Source organism: Sinocyclocheilus grahami, unplaced genomic scaffold, assembly GCF_001515645.1.
Source record: "Sinocyclocheilus grahami isolate Dianchi unplaced genomic scaffold, SAMN03320097.WGS_v1.1 scaffold31.1, whole genome shotgun sequence".
In the NCBI taxonomy this organism is placed as follows: domain Eukaryota; kingdom Metazoa; phylum Chordata; class Actinopteri; order Cypriniformes; family Cyprinidae; genus Sinocyclocheilus; species Sinocyclocheilus grahami.
Window position 1 is genome coordinate 3,033,659 of NW_015505210.1, and position 22,934 is coordinate 3,056,592.

Here is a 22,934-nt window from a genome sequence, read left to right on the forward strand (position 1 = left end):
GAATTATCAGAATTTCTTTAAAGATCTTATAAGGAGTTGATTTTTCTGAATGCATGATTAAGGCTTGTTAGAAGTGTTTATTTAAACATCAGCTAGGACCAGCTTAATGCTGATAGCGTGATAAAGCGGATTGTTGTGACAAACAAATGCTGCATTCTGCATAATTTGTTTGTAAGGTAAAGGTAGTGGGTGTATTGCTCTAAGATCCATTTATGAATGCAGGTCGATGCAAATGTGTGGGTGATGGTCAATTGGTGATCTTCGCGCATCATGCTTTTCTTTTAGTATCTTGTGCTTTTGTGTATATACAGCTAAATGCAAGTTGCTGGACAATGTAAACGCGAAGATCCAGTAAATTAGAAATATAGAAAGAGAAAAGGTATGTTAGTTAACCCCAAACTTGAAAGGACTTCACAAAGTCAAAAAGTTTAAGGAGAAAACCAAATGTTCATGCACCACTAGATTTAATTTTATGCTTAATGAAAAATAGCTTTATTAATGTCTCTCTTGGCTCTGTTGCTGGGGCCCTTAAGAGTCATGTCTAAATGCTCCTCTAGACACTTTAGCCAGTCCCACTTGATTTGATTGAATATAAAGTGAGGTTGATTTTCCTCCAGCAGAGCCACTAATCTCTAATAACATAATGGATGTCGGCTGTGGGGAAATCATGGCTGTGACAAACAAATGCTGCATTCTGCATAATTTGTTTGTAAGGTAAAGGTAGTGGGTGTATTGCTCTAAGATCCATTTATGAATGCAGGTCGATGCAAATGTGTGGGTGATGGTCAATTTGTGATCTGCGCGCATCATGCTTTTCTTTTAGTATCTTGTGCTTTTGTGTATATACAGCTAAATGCAAGTTGCTGGACAATGTAAACGCGAAGATCCAGTAAATTAGAAATATAGAAAGAGAAAAGGTATGTTAGTTAACCCCAAACTTGAAAGGACTTCACAAAGTCAAAAAGTTTAAGGAGAAAACCAAATGTTCATGCACCACTAGATTTAATTTTATGCTTAATGAAAAATAGCTTTATTAATGTCTCTCTTGGCTCTGTTGCTGGGGCCCTTAAGAGCTCATGTCTAAATGCTCCTCTAGACACTTTAGCCAGTCCCACTTGATTTGATTGAATACAAAGTGAGGTTGATTTTCCTCCAGCAGAGCCACTAATCTCTAATAACATAATGGATGTCGGCTGTGGGGAAATCATGGAGCTGGATTTTAAACATCAGACATGTTAAGATCCTGGTTGTCTCACAAAATATCTTATTTAGTGTCATTTAGAGTGACTAACTGAGTTTCATTTATGGCACTTACGGGAAATAATACAATCATTTATAAGGGGGATCAAATCAGCTGTGCATTAAAGAGCGCATTTGGCCCTACTTGGAATTTGCCGTGTAATAGCTATATATTGAGTCTTCCAGATGTTTTTGGACTGTTGGTCCACTGCTGTTGTCAATTTTGCATCTGCTCTCTCCAATTCTCTGAATTTCTGTGAGGACATACCACTCTGACGAAAGTAGCTACTAATACATGGAAACTGTAAACAACTTACTCCAGATATGGCATGGTGTGTGTTTTCAATTGTATCCTGCCATCTTGTGGAAATGATCAATCAGCACACTGTTCATATGAAGCCATAGGCTATTAAATCAACCACGAATCATCTATCTATCTATCTATCTATCTATCTATCTATCTATCTATCTATCTATCTATCTATCTATCGCTTTCATTATTTATTTACTTAGTCTATTTATATTTAGAATATGGGATTTTCCTCTCTATTTTAAGCATTTTAGTTCTGGGTGGTTAAAATGAATTTAAATGCAACATGTGCAGTAAATGCGTATAAAGGAATAACATTTATTAGCAGGTCATTATTTTGATATGTTAAAATTAAATTATACGTAGGCTAACAAACAAACAAACAAACAAACATGTCCAGTAAAGACGTTAAAAGGAATAACATTATTTATCTATCATTTAGTTAGGTGAATATTCACCTTTATGTATTCTATTCTGTGGAACAAAGGAGATTGATCACGTTGAAAGTTATTCATACATTTCAAGTTAAAAGCTTACTTTTACTTTAAACGTTTAAGTAAGCGACCTTGTAATGCTTTAAGCGACCTTGAGCGTGTGGAAAGTTTCTATAAAAATAAAACTTCTTAAGTACAATTACGTATTGAAAGCTTTTTTTGTTTGTTTTTTGTTTCACTTAAGTAGGCTATGTTTTTGGCCCAATATTTTGACTTCTCCTTTAGTAAAAATTTAGCACAGTAGCCATACTTAAACTTAAGTGTTATTTCTTTGTGCCTTTTGCTCACTTCAGGTAACAGCTATTGAATGACAGTGAAGTTGACGCTATTGTCATTCTAGCGCACAGTGATGGTGCTGGAACCAACGCTGCTCCAATCAGAGGGCACGAATGAAGACGCGCTCCAGTTGCTGGGTGTAAAGTGAATGACGAGGCACGCTGCATGTCGTTTGAAGTCGTCTGATGTCTCTGAGTACTGTACAGTGAAGATGTCAAGAGCAGCGGCACAGCGGAAGACTGTGAAGCCAAGGTATGCAGTGTTTTCTTTTTGCATAACTGTGCATGCTAAGAATTCGATTTTATAGGCTCGTTATATTCTACTATAGCATAGCGTACAAGAAATGCATAAATTGCTCAACGCGTCCTGTATTGTCTTATAAGCAGTGCAAAATACACGTGAAACATACATCAAAACGATTATCTGTGATCATTTCATTTACAATAACTGCTTTGGGTGAGAGTGATCTAATGTTTAGGAGCCCAAACTTTAAAAATGTTTTTTGTTCATTTATTTTAAATTGTTCTGGTTTAATCACGATCAGATTTTTTCTAGATCCTGCATTAAATTTATATTTTGACCTCACTATTCGGGGAACAGACACAGTCTTTATAGATTGGACAGCGCAAGTACTTCTATCATTTAAGCGGGTAGAACACAAGTCATCAGGGCAGTTATTTGAGATTTGACTTACTAGTCACATGGAGCGCAGCGTCCTGGAGATGTTGTCCGACATGAGCTCCGCCCCGACTCTGCTGGGGTGCAGGCCATCAGTGCGAAACAGCCTAGGACGCTCCCTAGGACGCTAGGTGTGTGTATATATAGGTCAACAACAAGTAATGTCTGATATTATAAAAAGAAGGAATATTATCTAGTTTAAGTGTCAAGTTCTTATATATGTAATCTTTGTATCCATGTTTGAAAAATACTTCTAATATTTTCTACAAAAAAAACAGTGACATTATTTTTTAAAGTTATTTAGAAAATTATTTATTTGACATTTAAGTTTTACACATACAGTTTTATGAATATCGAGATGCTTATTTACTTGGGCTTATTCCATTTTATCTGAACAATGTATAAGTGATATTTGAAATATGTAAATATTCATGTTTGCACTTTAAAAGTTATTATAAGTTAAATTATTAATACATTTTCTTTTTCCTTATTGTTATTATTTCCTCAAATCAGCCATCAGTAGACTAATCCACCATGAGTGCCCAAGTGGAGGCAGACATCCGCACCATATCTCCTGAGATGCCTGCCATGTTTGATGGCATGAAGCTGGCTGCTGTAGCCACGGTTCTGTATGTCATAGTGCGGAGCCTGAACCTGAAGTGTCCCCTGACATCACCTGTCAAGATACCCCTCTCAGTCGCTACCTGCTCAAGTCTTGCCCCATTCTAACCAAAGAGTGAGTGCTGCTGCCTAGAAAGCTTTAAAGAGTGGACATCTCCAGACTGCTCTTTATGGGAAGATGGGAAGGGTAAAATCCCCAAAACCTTGTGTGCTGCATAAGTACCTGCCCATGTCAGATGGAGCCACTGCCACCTTTGACCTGTTTGAGCCACAAAGCGTCCACAGTACTGGAGGTGAGCTTGGGTTTTGCAATAAAGGGATATTTGACCCCAAAAAGGAAATCTTGATCCAAAAATATACACAGAGATATGGTTCAAAAAGACTGAAATATTAAGCACAAATAATCTTTTTTATGATGCTTACTTGCGTTTTTAGACCTTGTAGTCTGACATTTTCATCCACTTAGGGTGTTTATGATTAAGACGATTCCTCTGGATAGGCAAAGGTGTTGCTCATTCTTTCACTAGAGTTGATCTGTCTCTGTCCCATCACAGATGACATCACCATGGTGATCTGTCCTGGGATCGGTAACATAGTGAGAAGCATTATATACGGACCTTTGTGGATTATTCACAGAAACAAGGCTACAGGTGCGCTGTTCTGAACCATCTTGGAGCGCTACCAAACATCGAGCTGACTTCTCAGAGGATGTTCACGTACGGTAAGCCATGTGTGACAAGCATGCTTGTTTGTTATGAAACAAGCATACTTGTGAAAAACAACCAGACAGTTGGTTACAATTTCATTATAATAAGATTAGTTTTTTTGTTAAAAAATGAATAAATAATATGTATATATATATATATATATATATATATGGTCCCCATAATGTAGGGAATACTAGGTGCACACACACTTAGATTCTTTAGAATTGTAACACAGAATTATAATTATAATTGATAAATAAATTTTTATACTTGTTTAATATAATATTTAATATACTATATGTGTGTGTGTATATATTTATCATATTAAATATATTATATAATACTGCAATATTTAATATACACTATATGTAATCATTGAAAACATTTTAAATGATCATATTTTATTATATATATATATATATGTATTTTTAACTTATGCACTTAATGTACAATTACAAATAATTTATGTGATTTTGACTACTTGGTTTTCTGTTTTATTTGCTTGTCTTTAGGGCTCAGGAGACGTTTCTACAGTGGGATCAGTGTAGGAGGCTGTACAACTTCCTCATGGCAGACAACATGAAAAAAATCATTCTATCTCACAGGTAAGTATCCTTATTTTTGTGACATATCTTGATTGTAGTTGGTCAGTCAGGGCATCCACTAAACTGTATGACTGACAACCAGTGGAAACCAATTTTTTTATATCCTAATTAGGGATGCAACAGTTATACCTCGTTTTTTTAATCCCGCTTTTCGGTTAGGTTAGGTTTGGTTCGATTCAGTTCGGGTTGGCTTTTAAAAAAAAAAAAAGTTCTTCGATTTGCGGATTCTAATGCGATTTTTAAAACAAATTAACAAAAAAAATCCTGTACACTGGAAAAAAATACATGGACATCATATGTCTACTTCAAATTTCTTTTGAGTGAAGTATTATTTTTCCTATTTTTACTCAAAATTGGCCATTATTGAGCGTTATAGACACATGTAATGTCTGTTTCATTCATACTGGAAGCCACAAGTATATTTAATTATTTAGTATTTATTTATTAAGTATATTTGTAATCCATTGCTAATCGACATAGCCTTTATTACAGTATAGAATATATTTACAGTTGCTTTCTCGTTATAATGACTTTTCTCGTTGACTTAATTTCTCGTGATCTCGACATAAAAAAAGTTGTTCTCTAAGTTACAAAACTGCGCCAACAGGTGGCACTATTGACCTGAATATAACTGATGGGGTGTTGTAGGCTATACTGTATGTCCACTTTACTGTACGCGTTTGGGATAGAATATGACCGACCTCATGATCGCTATAATTTGTACAGTATTGTTTATTAGGCTACTAACATTTAATTCATTCATAAATGTTAAATGCTTGAATCAATATGACTCGTTATGTTGATATAACGAGAAAATAAGTCGTTATAACGAGAAAACAACTCTCGTTATGTTGATATAACGAGAAAATAAGTCGTTATAACGAGAAAACAACTCTCGTTATGTTGATATAACGAGAAAATAAGTCGTTATAACGAGAAAACAACTCTGGTTATGTCGAGATAACGAGAAAATAAGTCGTTATAACGAGAAAACAACTCTGGTTATGTCGAGATAACGAGAAAATAAGTCGTTATAACGAGAAAACAACTCTGGTTATGTCGAGATAACGAGAAAATAAGTCGTTATAACGAGAAAACAACTCTGGTTATGTCGAGATAACGAGAAAATAAGTCGTTATAACGAGAAAACAACTCTCGTTATGTCGAGATAACGAGAAAATTAAGTCGTTATAACGAGAAAACAACTCTCGTTATGTCGAGATAACGAGAAAATTAAGTCGTTATAACGAGAAAACAACTCTGGTTATGTCGATATAACGAGAACACAACTCTGGTTATGTCGAGATAACGAGAAAATAAGTCGTTATAACGAGAAAACAACTCTCGTTATGTCGAGATAACGAGAAAATTAAGTCGTTATAACGAGAAAACAAGAAGGGAAAAAAATAATGCATGGCCGCTTAGAACTTCCGTACTCCACTGATGTTGTGGAGTAAAACCATGGTATAATGCTTTCTTGTTGGACAACAGGTTTAGAAACGCTTCTCAGAAGGGAAGATGTTCGGCGTGTGTTGCTTTTTAAAATGCACATTATAAGCCGGGAGGCGTTTGCTCATCTCATCGCGTAGACTCACTGGCACACAAACAGAGCCGATTCAGAGAGAAATAAAATGCACAGAAATGATTTAAAAGCAAAAACGCAATTCACAATCGTGTATTGAACCGTGGGTGTCGTGCCGAACGGTTCAATATTATATTGAGAATTGTGATATTCCTAATCCCTATATATCCTATATTTACTGGCCATGTGAAACTGAGTCTAGTAAATCTATTCTGTAGGGCAAGTTTATTTGGTATGAGCTCTAGCAAAATCCTCAGCTGGCTGTATACGGCCACTTCACTCATGCAGATTGATGACAACATTATGAGGTACTTTAAAAGCTTTCATGAGACAATTCTGACTGCATCTTAAGTTCACATAATGATTATTTTCAAAATGTATGTATCTATTAGGAAGGTTCATGGACACAACTCCATAAAGAAGGGACTATGAGAAGGAAAGCTGTGTGCATTATATTCACAATGAAAGTAATATTGTTGAAAGCCAGATATATTAAAGGTGGGGTAAGCGATTTTTCAAAAACGCATTAGAAAACTGATTCGGGCCGACTAGCAAAACAAACTTGTAGCCAATCAGCAGTAAGAGGCATGACTACTCATGATGTGGAGGAGAGAGAGCGTTCAGTGCACAGGACTGACATTAGCGAGCCGAGCGACGGAAAGATAGAGATGGTGGATAAAAACAAAAGAGGAAAACGTCTGCGGAACAAAAGAAGGCTTAAGGCAATACTGTTACACCGTGTCTGTGCCGCAACAGCTAAAGTCTGTCTAATACACTGGAAGCGACAAAGCGACCGTTGAAAATCATTTGAAATTTGTGTCAATACGTCATGAATAGAACGCAGCAGCTGTTTTCTGTGAGGGATTTGTCGTGTCGTGCAGCGCCGCATCCAGTGTAGACCATAGATATATATATATATCTAGCTATGGTGTAGACAGCGTCACTGATTATAATGAGTTTAATAGTATTGTGTTGCGCCGCGCCACTCGCGTCCGGTGTAGACACGGTGTAACATTGCTTTTGCTTTGTTTCACAGAACTAATCGTTGCCTGGGTTGCATACGTATGTGTGGGGCGGAGCTATCGAAATAGGGGCGAGACTCTTTTGGGGTAGGGGTGTTTGTGTTTTGGTGATTTCAAATGTCAACATTGGCTACCAGAAATCGCTTACCCCACCTTTAAGTCATACTGTTTTTTTCATATTTGTTTTTTTGATAACAATAATCTTATGTCTCTTTTATCAGATCAGTGTTCCTCTACTCTTGATGAACTCTTTAGATGATCCATTAGTCCACCAGTCACTGCTGACAATACCTCGCACACTAGCTATATATATAGATAATATAAAAATTTATATTATTCGATTTTTACTATTCTATCTATTACTTTCCATTTTTATCCATCTTTACTGGGAAGTTAATGGATTTGTCAAGTGGCTATTAACAAGCAAAAAAGAAACCATTAAACAAAGGACAGACCAAAGGAGTGTAAAAAAAAAAAGTCACACGTCACTATTATGGCCTAATAGTGCTTTTAGGCGACCATTAAGACTCAGCACCGCTGTGTGATCCTGCATTGGACACCTGCGCTGAATTTATCAGGGCCATCTGATCCTTCCCTCTGTGATTATTTATCAGATTACTGCCTTCAGCTTCTTTCTTCAGCCTCAGGTGAAAGACCCTACAGCGAACCCCTATTAACGAGCCTAACTGCCTTGCACTAGGGAAATATGGGTCACCTGATCTTCAGCTCCTTCCCTTGAGCTTCAACAGAACTTTAAAGTTGATGCATTTTTAAAGAGGCCACAACAGAAGTCTTTGTAGCCTTGTATATAAATTTGGATGGATTATTGAGCATTCTGAGTATACAGTGGGTACGGAAAGTATTCAGACCCCCTTAAATTTTTCACTCTTTGTTATATTGCAGCCATTTGCTAAAATCATTTAAGTTAATTTTTTTTCCTCATTAATGTATACACAGCACCCCATATTGACAGAAAAACACAGAATTGTTGACATTTTTGCAGATTTATTAAAAAAGAAAAACTGAAATATCACATGGTCCTAAGTATTCAGACCCTTTGCTGTGACACTCATATATTTAACGCAGGTGCTGTCCATTTCTTCTGATCATCCTTGAGATGGTTCCACACCTTCATTTGAGTCCAGCTGTGTGTGATTATACTGATTGGACTTGATTAGCAAAGCCACACACCTGTCTATATAAGACCTCACAGCTCACAGTGCATGTCAGAGCAAACGAGACCTAAAAATTGCTGTCCACCAACGTTTACCATCCAACCTGCCAGAACTGGAGAGGCTCTGCAAGGAGGAATGGCAGAGGATTCCCAAATCCAGGTGTGAAAAACTTGTTGCCTCTTTCCCAAAAAGACTCATGGCTGTATTAGATCAAAAGGGTGCTTCTACTAAATACTGAGCAAAGGGTCTGAATACTTAGGACCATGTGATATTTCAGTTTTTCTTTTTTAATAAATCTGCAAAAATGTCAACAATTCTGTGTTTTTCTGTCAATATGGTGTGCTGTGTGTACATTAATGAGGAAAAAAAAAAAACTTAAATGATTTTAGCAAATGGCTGCAATATAACAAAGAGTGAAACATTTAAGGGGGTCTGAATACTTTCCGTACCCACTGTATGTCTAATTGATATTTAATGCTGTTAACTTTTGATGTGTTCCTAAAATAAGTCACAAAAAATGTGATCTTTGCACTGACACTACATGGAGGTCATCTCGGCTTCTTTGAAGGCGCTGTTCTCTTTCCTCAACCTCTTTCCTGGATAGACAAAGTCATAGTCAGTTATGCCAACACTATCTGCCAGTGGGAGAAACACAGGCCGCAATGCCAGCAGGAAAACAATGCCTTGTGCAACACTAAGCATAACACTTTATGGTGTTCTTGTTTGCTCATGGAATTCTTGAGTTGAGGTTAGATGATGGTTTCTAAAGGTCTGACTCACTAGAGTTTGCTCTGACCTTCAAGCAGGAATTTGAGAGAAAGCACATACGGTAATAAATTATACTTACCGTAAGTTGCATCATATGTCCATGGTGTATCGCTACAAAGCCTGACAAACTGTACAGAGGGATTTGTAAAATGTTTTTGAAAAGGTTATAGTGAAACTTGTGGAAGAACATATTTGGCAAGAGGAGATGGTAAAGAGGTTAAGACAAATAACTGTTGTAACTAACCCAAAGTTCACCAGCTGTCATTTGCATAGATTTTTCTATACTGTGATGTCAGCATATCTCAAATAATAACTCATCAAATCACCTTTGTGAGATGTTAAGATGTTGATCAGTTTGGAAATTGTTAATATTAGTGATGAAATTCAATATAATTTGAAAGTTTGCACTTACATTGAAATGGTCCTCATTTTCTTTTGAATAGTCTGTCAGGTTGCCTTTTGTTTTATTGACACTTTTGCATTTTATTGCTGCTTCAGTGGCACAATTATTTTCAGTAAATGTATTTAATAAATAGTTCCCTGTAGATGGAAGCACAAACAATTGTAGCAATATTCTTTTATCTGACTCTCCTATTTATTGGCGTCTTTTAAAACTCTCTCTCTCTCTCTGTGGTTCTTACTATCATTCTCTGTTGTTATATTAGAACGCTATAAATAAACATGTCAAATTATTTCATTTAAATGTAACATTAAACCAAAGAAAAAATTACATAGTATTTTATTGCACTGTAGAAGTGGATTAGCTTTTTCACGTCACATCTTGAATTGTCATTTAATAATAACCAGTTAAATTCTCTTCTTGACAGTATCTAACAACTGGAATCAGATCATATCTAATCCTAAATGTTTATTTTTATTTTAGTATTCTGACTACTTTTATTATTACTTTCAATTATTATTTTAAAACTATATATATATATATATATATATATATATATATATTTATTTATTTTTGCTTGTTGTTTTAATGTAATGTAAAAAAATAATATATAAAATGTTATGTCCCACATTTTGGTAACAAGGTTCCAGTATTTGCAAACACAGAAAATTAAACCGCACATATTATTTAGTTTGACCTCCTGAGGCTGATGATCAATTTTGTCTAAAGGTTAAGCATCTTTCACTGTCTTAATGGTTTGGTTTCTTTTTAATGACTTAATTTTTTTTGTTTATTGTACCCAATTTGTGGAAATTGCCATAACTTGTGCAGCTTATTTTCTAGAAAGAAATAGATGTAGCACTCAAGCACAATGTTTGACATTCCAAAAGGTTTTTATTTGCGTTCTTTTACAGGAAATACATGACAATGTAATAAAGTTGTCATTTTAATTGTGTACTTTTATTTAGTAAAACGGTTATTATTATTATAATGAAATTGTATGTACTCACTTTAACTTTCTATAGAAAGTTAACCATTCAAAACATCATATATTCTTATAATTATATTTTAAACATTGACTAAGCTGAGTATTTTTCCATTCTCTCTTAACAAGAGAAACAACAGAAATGTCTGGACTCTGTCATCTGCTCCAAAAGAATATCTATATTTCGGGGTAAATCTGAAAATGGGGCCCTGCCCATGATTAGTGAGGAATGTCAAGCACTCCTATAAAACACAGTGTCACAGAGAACTAACTGATCTTATCTGTTTCATTCCTTTTCAAAGACATCTGGAGACTTTTCCAGTGAGGCTGGCGGTTTGGTATGGGAAAGTCTCTATGCTGCTGGGTTCACTCTCAGAAAAACAAAAACACTTTAGATCATTATGTAATACAATACAACTAAAATAACACAGTAGCGTGCTTGTACTGCCACAGATAAAAAGTGCTTAGTCAAAGAGTTGTGTTGCTGTGACCTTTCCGTCATATTTGGGGCCTTTCCCATCGAAGTCTGAAGGCAGGATTTCAGCATCAAACTCCTTGAAGTAGTTCTCAAGCTCATCACCGTGAACAAACACCTTCAAAGACAGAAAGTCAAAATCACTTTCTCATCCATCATGAATATTCTTTGCAATAAACACAATTTACCCTTTCCAACAGTTTGCTCTTCATCAGGGGTTTGACCACATTGTAGGTGGTGGTGAAGTACCAGGGCTGGTGGATAAAGTGCACTGCTTTGAAACGCGCAGGGAAAGAATCCTGCCATAAACAAGAAGCGGCAGCAATTAAGATGAGGAAAGATGGACATTTATGTGTTATTAATATAGACTATGAAGGTTGATACGCCAACTAACTAATATTTAGATTATGGTTTAGATGCAAAAAAAAAATGTGTGTATGTTTCACCCAGTCATGTTTTACTGTCATCTTGGACTTATACTGACACTTAGTGGCGTGGTTGCAGCATTACATAAAAAGCAAATAGTTTTCAGTTACTGCTTTCACTGTAGAAATGCACTATTAGCAGTTGGTCATGATTAATTAATTTCATATTCATTTCTTTGTGATAAAACCTTCTTTGTAGGTAAGTATTACTGAATGCGCCTTTAAGAACTAATACAGAGAGCTATTTTTCTAAAACTCAATAGGCCACCTGCAGCATGTCCACCATTTTCTTCAGCTCTGCGGGCTTGATGCCAGAGGCTTGCTGCATGGTGAAACCCTTAAAGTTTTCAATGATGCAAAACCCGTTGATTTGAGTCTCTTCATTTTGGAGAAGCTTCTCCAGGATCACGCAATAGGCTCTGAGGATCTGGAACAAACACAATATCAATACATGTAACAGACTTTTAGTTTTTTTTTTATGCATCCTTGCTGTATTTTCTTTAAAAAAAAAAAATCTTACCGACCTCAATTTTTTAATGGTAGTGTATATATTTTTTATTAATACAATAAAACATGAAAAAGAGAAAAGGACACCAATCAATATACAAACTTACTACTGGTTCAGCCTATTACACTGAAAAAAAATCACCTCATCAAAAGTGATCTCCTCATAATCCCAGTTCTCAATGTTGAAGAGCAGCACCACACGGCCGTATTTATCTCTGCTGGACAGGATCCCTGGGTAACCGGCCTCAATTGTGCTGCGGACAGCCTCTGGGGTCAAGTTTTCAAAGAGTTCAGGGTAATCCCGCCTGAAGCGCACATAACCTTAAACACAATAAAACCAATAGTAACATCTCAGGGCGAGAAGCATTCCAGTGGCAGCAAATGTCCAAATAAAAAGCCTTTGGCAAAACTATTTACCCTTCATGAGTTCATAGGCCCTGTTTACTTCATATTTCCTAGCACGGATGAACCTCACCAGCACACTATCGGGGTTGTCCCCAAAAGTGTCCTGAACACCTTTAGCAAGGTCGTCTCCAGAATCCGCCTTCTCTTTGATAATACCTCTGAGCTCCTTTACAGCTGACACTCGCTTCTCATCCGTCTCATTTAGCTCATCTTTAGCCTACAATGACATCACAAGTTAAAATATTCATAAAAAAATAGAACAATTTGTTTGTAAAGCAACAGCTTTAGTGAGTTTGTGTCTGTCAGAATGTGTAGTGAATCATGCTTACTTGATAGCAGATGCTATTGTCTAATGCTAACTGGATTTTTACATTTTCTCAACAAACTCTTGTGCCAAACTTGCCACTGTGATTCTATATAGTTGCTAGGTTGTTACTAGGGTATCTGGTTGGTTATTAGGGTGTTTTGTGTAGAAATTTAGCAAAAGCAATGCTTAACTTAGCAAAGTTAGCTATAGAACATTTATATTTAGCCATATGCTGTGTTCAGTCTAATTGTGTATATTTTGTACTTTCTAAAAACTAGCTCATACCTTCTGCACCGTGTGGTCAGGTATTTGGGCGCAAGGTCTGAACACTGGCCCGTGATCTTTGACCGTGAGGTGCTCCAGTTTAGCCCTGAGGGCCTGCTCCTCCTCGGACACCATCCGGAATGTTCCACTCTATTATGGAGAAAGACTTATGAAAACATCCTAATCCTGAGTTTAAGCAAACAATTTAGTTTAGTAGCCCTAATCAATGGAAGCTAGTGTGGGCCAATGCTAAGCTCACTCACATGAATTGCATAAAGCCTAGTAAACCCGGCCTGAGATTGGGGATAAGCTGCTAATGTTTGTAGCTCTATCCCTAAACACTAAGAACCGCCTTGTTCTTAAAACATTTGTTCACCAAATGAATGATGGTTTGGAGGAACCTGAGTGAAATCACATGTTGTGTGACATAACAGGGTCTTAAGACTTCACATAAGTGGGCAATACTGTGTTTTGCTAATTTTACACTTGTCAAATTTTTCTTTCATTCTGATAACATATTTTGGTCAGTAAGCAAATGCAACATTGAATGTGGTTTTACAGCTTATAAAGACAAAAAAAATTACGTACAACAACAGCCATTGCTTCAGATGCTCAGTGTAACGTTCTGTGGAGAGAGAGATATTGATCACAAGGAAAATGCTTCCTCTTCAACAAAAGGTCTTTTTTATGACAAAGACATAATGGTTTTTAACCATGAGAAATTAAACAAGTTGAGTGACTTGGTAAAACTTGTTATCATTACATATATTCAGTATTTAAGTCATACTCTCTTTAGTTTGATGATCCAAAGTGCTCTGTCATTTTAAATTCAAAACAGGTTGTCTAAATATTAATTTAATTAGACACAATCACTGAAAGCAGGGTTTTTCAAAAAGTTTGATTCTCAGGATTCCAAATGATGATGGTTTCTCATACAAGGCAGATATGTATTTTATAAAATGTTATATATGTATAAACACCCAATTATACTGTTTGACAAAGAATTGACAAATTAAGCATGATATAATAAAGAAAACATGTAATTTGACTAATTAAATTAGTGGCTGTATCATTGTACTGAAGGCAAAACTTTTTTTTCTTTTTTACCCACTATTAGAGTAAAATACTAAAATAATAAACAAATAAAATAAATCTAATAAAATAAGTGGAAAAAACAATAAAATATATTTTTTCTTATTTTAAAGATTATTTCCTTATTTTGTAATCAATATTCTTATTGATAAATATGGCTTCTGACCAGTCTTTAGACAACAGAAATGTTTTTCTCAGAAAACAAGACTTAAGATCTTCATTTTGCATCTAAAATAAATGTATCTTGACTTAAGGACGTTTTGATATTTGTACCGGAATACAACTAAGAAAGATATTCATTTTTGCAATGCATGCAACATTTAATGCCATGACATGAATTGAAGGCTTTCTGTTCCTTTGTGAAAAGATGAATTAAGACTTTTTAAGACCGGCAGAAACCCTGGTAATAAAATGACAAAATAATAAAACAAATAAAATACTACCAGTAAATCATAATAAGGCCAATTAAATAACGCAAATTAAAATTAAATAGAAATAAAATGTTAACTTTTGTAGTCTTTTAGTAAAATCATTTTGTGGGCCCCCAAGATACCCTTTGTGTCCATCAGGGAGTTCCCGAAGTCCAATTTGAAAACCCCTGAACTAGAGTAATCTGAGACATTAGGTTATATAATTGGGACATTTCTGGCTATATCACAAGCATTTCAGCAGGGTTGTTATGTGATAGTCTCCATTGGTCTGAAATTCTGAGGTGAAAACTGCATCAAGTGTAAAAGTTGAAAGTGAAAAAATGTCCCAGACTACCCCAAGTCACTCTACCTCAGTTCAAACATCAACAAAGTATAGATTAGAGAGAATAGAGAATAATACATCATCATCAATATTTTAGAAGATTCCAAAAACATGAGCAACTTGCATTCTAAATGATAAAACAAATCCCATGCTCTGTCCTAAGGAAACGACACTTACCTGACGCAATGCGGTGCTGCTCAAGCCAACAGAACTGAGTGAGGTGCGGAACAGCAGGCTCCAATAATTTGTAGTGTGACCTGTGATGGATTAACAACGTCATATGGGATTATACAGAGCAGATTTGATGTTAATCAGCGAAAAACATTGAGAAAAGGAGCAAAGAGAACATTGACCAATAACCTGCAGCCAATAGCATCATGACTGTCATATTTTAATCAAGAGGAACCTTCCCTAACCCCAAACATTGTGTGATTAAAAATAAATAAATAAATAAAATAGGGAGTGGATGGGAAAGAGTGTGTCAGACATATTAGCAGTTATTAGAGGTTAAATGTAAGGGAGGGTTTGGCAATCCACTGACCAAGAAGATTTGACCAGTGAAAACTATGTGCTGGCAACGTGAACGATGTCTGAAAATAGACCTTGAACACAAAGCCCTGTACACATGCCAAAATATACAGTATATATAGGCATTTTCATTAGAATCAGAAAATGACATGAAATAATGCATCAATGTAAAACATTTGAGAAAATCTACATATTAATAGCTAATCAGAAATTAAAATTTTTACCATAAATTCTGTATATGTAAATATAGGTCAAAAAATGTTTTCAAAGAATGTAAAAATAAATGTATGTATATAATAAAACAGGTAATATTCACAGATGTTGACATTTAGAAATAGAAACATACATTGCATATTGTTTTGTGAAGAAAAAAAAAATCAATCTTGCCATTCTTGCACCATAAAACTTTGAAGAATAGTTGGTTGAAGCTTTTGTTGCATATTTCTAGATTGCATTCTCTGTAAAACTGCTTTTTATGAATATTTTATTGTTAAAAATGTTATACAAATAAATAATGAATTTTGAAATTGAACTGAAAATATTTCCAATAAGGTTTTACATTTAACAATACTTTAAATGTGTCTAGATAAAAATACACTGTCTGCTAAAAATTTTAAAATAATAATTATACAAGCTAATTAGTTCTCATATAATATTTTAATAATATATTTTGAGTTTATTTCAATGATCACATAAATGCAAATTTGCAAATGTGTACTTCCGTCTTGTCTTTTATTCATTGTAAGGTATAACGGCCTTTATATTTTGGGAAGAGGGTCCCCAGCAAGGTTATAATCATATTTGGGTTTTGACTTGGCATGAAAAGGTTTTGGAAACCCCTGCTGTAGTTTGGGCCATATATACAGTATATATCACAAAGAGCTCAAATCAATACTCAAATTCAATTTTAGTTGTAAGCAGCCAGTGGTTTGCAGCCAGAATTATCGCCATCCACCGTCAAACGTCACTGCAAAGTTTCCCACTGTTATCGGTAGGGTGGCCATAATCCCGTAAAGCAGGCTTTAGCCTTTGAATGTGCAGGTCTGTTACTAAAGCAGTGATTGCAGCACAATAGTTGTCTATGTGCTACCAGAGCAGCTCAGTGCTTATTGTACATCTATTGGGTAAAAGCATAGTTGACAGACAATAAATTTGATGATTCATTATTATGCAGGTATATTGTTTCAACATTTATAGAACAATTTATAAGGCAACCCATTACATCACAATTTCAATCCAGCCTTTGTCACGTGTTGCCAAGTTAGAGCTCACATCACACCATAGTCTTTACACACCTATTAAACTATTAAAGGGGTCATATGATGCTGCTAAAAAGAACATTATTTTGTGTATTTGGTGTAATGAAATGTGTTTATGCGGTATAAGGTTAAAAAAAAAAAACATTTTCCACATACTGTACATTATTGTTTCTCCTAGATGGCTGCCTTTCTGAAATCGGTCAATTTTTACAAAGCTCATCGGTCTGAAAAGCGAGGTGTGCTCTGATTGGCCAGCTATCCAGTGCGTTGTGATTGGCCGAATACCTCAAGCGTGTGACGGAAATGTTATGCCCCTTAACATACTGTGATGCCATGTATGGCCGGAGTGCCGAGACAAAAACATTCAAACCCATTATAAACGAGGCATTTGTTGCATCCAGTGGGGACATAATTACGGATTATAATGACTTATACTGTCTTTTTATGCGTTGCATCTCGCGCGTAAACATAAAACCATGTCTGCATTTGTGATCAGAGAAATGACAAACAACAAGTGCTACTGTACACTGCTCAAAACTCATGTTTGAATCATCAGTGGCAAATCCTTAAAATGAAAACGTACTTAGTCTGTGAGTCAGAACAGCCGGCATTGTAGTCTACTCTACCAGGATCAGGAAACAGTCCTCCATAAAATGCGCTGCACACATCTGAATATTTGGGTTGAACTGTTCTGGAACAGTGTTGTAAGTACAACTTAACCACTGATTTCTAGTCGTGTCCTTTGGAAGGCCAAACAAAGTAGTTTCGCTTTCGCAACGAAACACACAGCAGGCTAGAGTGAGCTTGAGTGAGCAGAGGTGGGTGGCCTTGAGAACAGCGCGGCCGGCGGATTCGCCGAAGGAGCGGCAACCACATGGACAACAGGAACCACATGGACTCCGCTTCATCCACAGTGAAAGCCGATCCGCAGCGCGAAGTTGATGTATTTCCTCAGCGACCAGCAGGGATCAGCTCCAGGCATGACGAAGCAGATATTGTCCTCTTTTGGAAGACCAAACAAAAGTAGTTTTGCTTTCACATGAAACACACAGCGCCTTCACGACATGGCGGCAGCAACAATACTACAGCGAGAATAAAAGTTACGCCTTCTTTCTTTCTTTGCTTGAACATTTGAGCGGCATTATGCAAATCTTCCCACATCCTGAAGTAGACATGTTGGGGGCGTGTTAGAATGAGCTGTTTTAGGTAGGCGTGGTTGACTTAAATTTTATAAAGAATATCTCTTTGGATTTGAGACTTTAGTCTTTGCAACTTTACAGATCTTCTTTATGCACCAAAAGCTTGTAACACTCCAAAGAGACAGGAAAAATTGAAATCGCATCATATGACCCCTTTAAAACAATTAAATTAACCAAAATACTAGATTCAAAGATTTGAAATTTACACCTTGACAATACAACTATTGCACGAGAATAGAAAGACAGAAAAAAAGTAAAAGCAGTTTCAAAAAGGCCATCGGAGTCAAGAGAGGTGTAACATGGGTTGGACCAAAATGTATTTACTGATAATTTAGGTGAAGTTATAGTTTTAGCTATTCTTTCTTCTGTTGAGCAAAACAGAAGATATTTTTAAAGAATGTTGTTAACCAAACAGTAGCCACTGACTTTTTTTTTATACTATGGAAGTCAATGGCTACTGTCAACTGTTTGGTTTAAAAAATATTTTTTTGTGTTCAATGTAAGATATTCATACAGGTTTGGAACAACATGAGGGTGAGTAAAAGACCATTTTCATTTTGATGTGAACTATCCCTTTAAGGTGTGGTCACATTTACTCTTGTTCAGTGAATTTTCTTGGTTAAGTCCAGTCATTACATGAGGGCAAAAAAGTTTTCACTTAGATTTTGCTCGTGTTCAAATTGGTCACTCAAATTTCCTGCTTGGCTTGAAAATGACTTTTTGCAGAAATTTTGCTATTGTGAACATACATTGAGAGAAATGCCATGAATTCATTGAGATTTTTTTCCCCCCATAATCTAATTTTCTATTTGAAATTTTTACGTGACAGTACTTTTTGGATGAACAGCATTGTCAGTATGACAATATAGTGCTAACTAGCAGCATAATGTGTAACATTACACCTTAATAACATTGATCATACAAATGAAAACTCACAATGGAGTTATTCCCTAAAATACAGGCTGTGTAAATTCAGAAACTTGTTATAAGCTTTAATATTTAAAATCCCTTAATGTGATTTAAATAAACTTCAAGTCCAACAAAGTGCTAGCTAAAGTTCTACAGCATTTCCATGTATTTCCTTATTGACTGTTAACATTTTTAAACAAGTTTGAGGTTTAAATAACATTAACGTTCCCAGCACTGAGGTTGGCATCATTATCCTAACTCTTGGTCTTATGGGCTGCAGTCCATTATGCTTTCTGGCCAGTACTGGTCCTGCATGTAGTGCTCGAGGGAGTTGCTGGAGTTTGAAGTATGGTTGGTGTTTGAATCCCGGGACAGTATGTCCTTTTCCCACTGGTCCTCTACCAGCTTGTACAGGTCCATGGCAGCAAGAGCATCCTCTACAGAGCAGTGACCCATTCTACCAGACTAAAAGATATATCCAGCATGTAAACATCAAGGAGCAGGTAAAAAGAAAACGTATATACACTAAGCTGGATGTTCCAACTTTCTCTCATGAAACGACCTGTTCTGCTGCACAGTCTTACCTGTATGGTCCTATTGAGAAGTTTCCGAGACAGTTTCTTCAAAGAGACATTGCATCTAATGGAAGCATTATACAACCCTCGCAGCACTCTGCAGGAACAGGTATCTCTAATCATATGTGGTGGGACGGAGATGTCCAGAACCAAGAAGTCATTAAATAAGGCATGGCCAACAATAATTTTCCCTGTGAGGATGTCAATAATCTAAAAAAAAGACAAAAAGCACAGTGTTATTTTAGCAATATTCTAGCTCAACCATTTCCAAAAATTTAATTATTTATTTCCACACACAGAGATTATATATATATATATATATATATATATATATATATATATATATAATTAAAAACAATATAACATAAAAAATGCTTAAATATTTTTCAAATAAATAATTTTTATACAGTGTTTATGGTTTTAACAGTAATTTATGGTCTTAACTGTAAATTGTTCACAAAAGGTAACATTATACAGTATAATAGATTACAGAAAAAGAATAGTAAGAAATGCAACATTTTAATTTCAATTTCTTTTATAAACAGTTGTTTTCATTTGTTATATAAAAGTAAATAGAAATATTATTTTTTAAGTAAAATGTACCATACTTGATCATTTTTTAAAATGTACTATTATTTCTTAATTATTTAATTTATGTAAATCGATATTAATAAAACTTCAGCTTAAATAAAATAAATACATATATTTTTGTGAAAAAAAAAGAAAAGAAAAAAAGGAGAAAATATTGGCATGGCAAGTAAACATCTGTACTACTGGCTTTATTGTGCCAGCAGGGGGGGGAAAATCCTTATTGTTCAAAACTACTCCACAATATCAAATTAAAGCAGAGCAAATGAACAGAAGCTTGTAAATACAGTGGTTACGTATAGTGCCACCTCACCTCATTCTGAGCATCCTCAAAAGCCACTGCCTGTTGTAAATGATGTTTCCTAATGCCACTCCATCTTGTGCGGAAGTCTGTGACTGGATGGCGAGGTAAAATATATTTATCATACACAACACTACCATAATAATTTACTATACTACAGCGTGCCACTTCACTACACTTGCCGCCAGGTCCAGTCCCGACCATTTCACAGTCCACAGCTATGAGCCTAGAGTGGTCTATTCCCACACATGGCGAACTCCTGCCACTAGTGGGAGGGCTGGATTCAGATGAAAAGCCACTATCCACCTCCCAGCTGTCACTGAGCGGTAGTGCAGACTCAGCTTCACCAGTCAGTGTATGAGAGGTTATTCTGGGCCTTTTGAATTGCACATGATTTGACTGTTCAGACACAGAATCCAAGACATCTCTATGTCTAACACACTCTGTCTTGTTTCCTAGAAGCTCAACTGACTTTCTTTTCTTTCCTCTTTTATGTTCAAATGATACTTTATGGAATTCAATTGTGGATTTTTTCAGTTTATTCTTTGTCCTTCGTCTTTTAGCTTGATGAGAAATGGTGTTTGTTTCTTCATTGGTGGCTGCCAAGATATTTTGGTCCACACCATTGCTGGCGGAGTATCTCCAAGGTGAAGCAGACATTGTTGTATAACACCACATAGTTTTACATCTGTCAAAAAAAAATGATACTTTTGTCAATCAAACATCAAGTTACAGTATCTGTGTCCTTATAGTGACAAATAATACCCAAGATGCAATATAAAAATAATTAGCTTGCAAGTTACTAAGTTAATATACATCAACAACATTAACTCTGTATTTGACTACATACTCCATCTAAGTAAAGGAGATGGTCTGAAATTGGCAATTATTTACCGCTCTATGTTTAAGTTGTTGTTGTGATCATTCAGTATAGTTAGCACTGCCTAGCTAACCATTTAACAATGAAACAATAACGTAATCTGTCGCATTTTACGTATAATAACAATACAAACCCTAAATAATGTTACATTGTAAAGCATTACAACAAAAACACTTATTAGCGTTGTTATACTTTGATAATTTTACACAAAAGCACATACCTCTGCGTACACGTTGATCCGGTGAGAAGCAGGGCTATGAGAACAACATGTCGAGACAAGACCCAAATCCCGCTATTTGATTGGCCGGCCCATTTCTACGGTATTGCACTCTGATTGGTCAAAACAAATGCCAATGCAGAGCTCCTTCCCCAGACTTCGTTGAAAATATTAATGTAATGTTGTTTTGCTGCTGTAAATCGAGGTGTGGACTGCGCGATTACGACAGAGAGACCATTTAATGAATGGAAGTCAATTGAATTAGTACGCTAAATAAACTGCTAAGAGATAAATGACAACAATACCAAATAGCAGCACAACAATCTGAAGGAATCTGACAGCTAGCAAGATACTAATTTCAGACACATAAGCAATAGGCGTTATATTTGACTAGATACAGAATTAATAAAAAAAAGTTTCTTATTTCTCTATATTAATGTGATATTGTAATGAACTTTAGCATATTCCTGGAGAGCCTGGGATACCATTGACTGAGAACTCAACTTTGAAGTGCTTGTAAGTGTATCTGGCCTTTTCTTTTAGTTGATAGTGATGATCTATGTGACGTGTCTGAATCATGTGTAACATTGTGCTTGTTTGTCTCTTTTATTCGCAGATGCACATCAGAGCTTTTCTTGATCAACAGGAAATCAAGGCATATTTTTCACTTTTTAGATCCCTGATGACAACAATAAATCTTGTTAACTGGAAAGATCACCCAAAAATGCATGACTGTATGACCTGTATTACTTTCTTTCTTCCATGGGATGCAAAAGGAAAAATTATAAATAAAATACTGGTTGCTCGTCTTATGTTGCCATTCGGACAGCCCTGCTTGTCATCAACGGGAAGAACTCCACACAGAGACAATGTTCCCAGAGTCAAAATGTATTGACGGTAGACACAGTTATATACAGTGGTTCTCACATGACGTTATACAATTCAAGGAAATATTACCTTCCGATTTCTAGAGTTGTTTGCTGCTTTAAAAGCTTATTTTTTTTAGAAATGAGAGAGCAAAAGGTCACACCTGAGCAAAAGTCACATGACAGATTGTATTTAATGGTATACAGTTCACTTGGTGGACATCTGAGGAACTTTTATTTTCTTTCAGATACACTGAACAGGATCTGGAGCTTTTTAGTTTTAAAAACATACAATGATCATGAACTATACTTCAAAAGCTGCAGAAAGAAAGTCACACAGGATGGATGGATCGTCATGAGGGTGCCTGCATATCATCATGCAAAACAAGTGACTGCCATGTCCCCACTAGATGGCCTTGTCCTTCTACAAACCACAGCTGTTCACTTACACTGATTGGATGGACATGGGCCAACCTCCCGAAATCACTATTAATCCTCTTAGTGACAACAAAACTCTTACTC

General features: G+C 35.8%; 2 protein-coding genes and 1 pseudogene across 2 annotated transcripts; 1 reads left to right on the plus strand and 2 right to left on the minus strand.

Annotated features, from left to right (window-relative positions):
* The first annotated feature begins 3,531 nt into the window (after positions 1-3,531).
* On the plus strand, positions 3,532-9,676 carry LOC107574709 (abhydrolase domain-containing protein 2-B-like; annotated as a pseudogene).
* A 1,535-nt stretch (positions 9,677-11,211) lies between these two features.
* On the minus strand, positions 11,212-15,359 carry LOC107574725 (retinaldehyde-binding protein 1-like). Its single transcript, XM_016261177.1, has 8 exons — positions 15,268-15,359; positions 13,834-13,870; positions 13,267-13,395; positions 12,687-12,891; positions 12,412-12,590; positions 12,031-12,189; positions 11,526-11,636; positions 11,212-11,455 (listed from the first exon to the last, which is right to left on the minus strand). The coding sequence occupies exons 2-8, from the start codon at positions 13,843-13,845 to the stop codon at positions 11,327-11,329; spliced, it is 924 nt and encodes a 307-aa protein (XP_016116663.1). The 5' UTR covers positions 13,846-13,870; positions 15,268-15,359; the 3' UTR covers positions 11,212-11,326.
* Positions 15,360-18,640: 3,281 nt separating this feature from the next.
* LOC107574715 (apoptosis-enhancing nuclease-like) lies at positions 18,641-21,629 on the minus strand. Its single transcript, XM_016261169.1, has 4 exons — positions 21,550-21,629; positions 20,462-21,137; positions 19,570-19,770; positions 18,641-19,450 (listed from the first exon to the last, which is right to left on the minus strand). Exons 2-4 carry the CDS (start codon positions 21,125-21,127, stop codon positions 19,253-19,255), a joined length of 1,065 nt encoding a protein of 354 aa, XP_016116655.1. The 5' UTR covers positions 21,128-21,137; positions 21,550-21,629; the 3' UTR covers positions 18,641-19,252.
* Between the last annotated feature and the right edge of the window lie 1,305 nt (positions 21,630-22,934).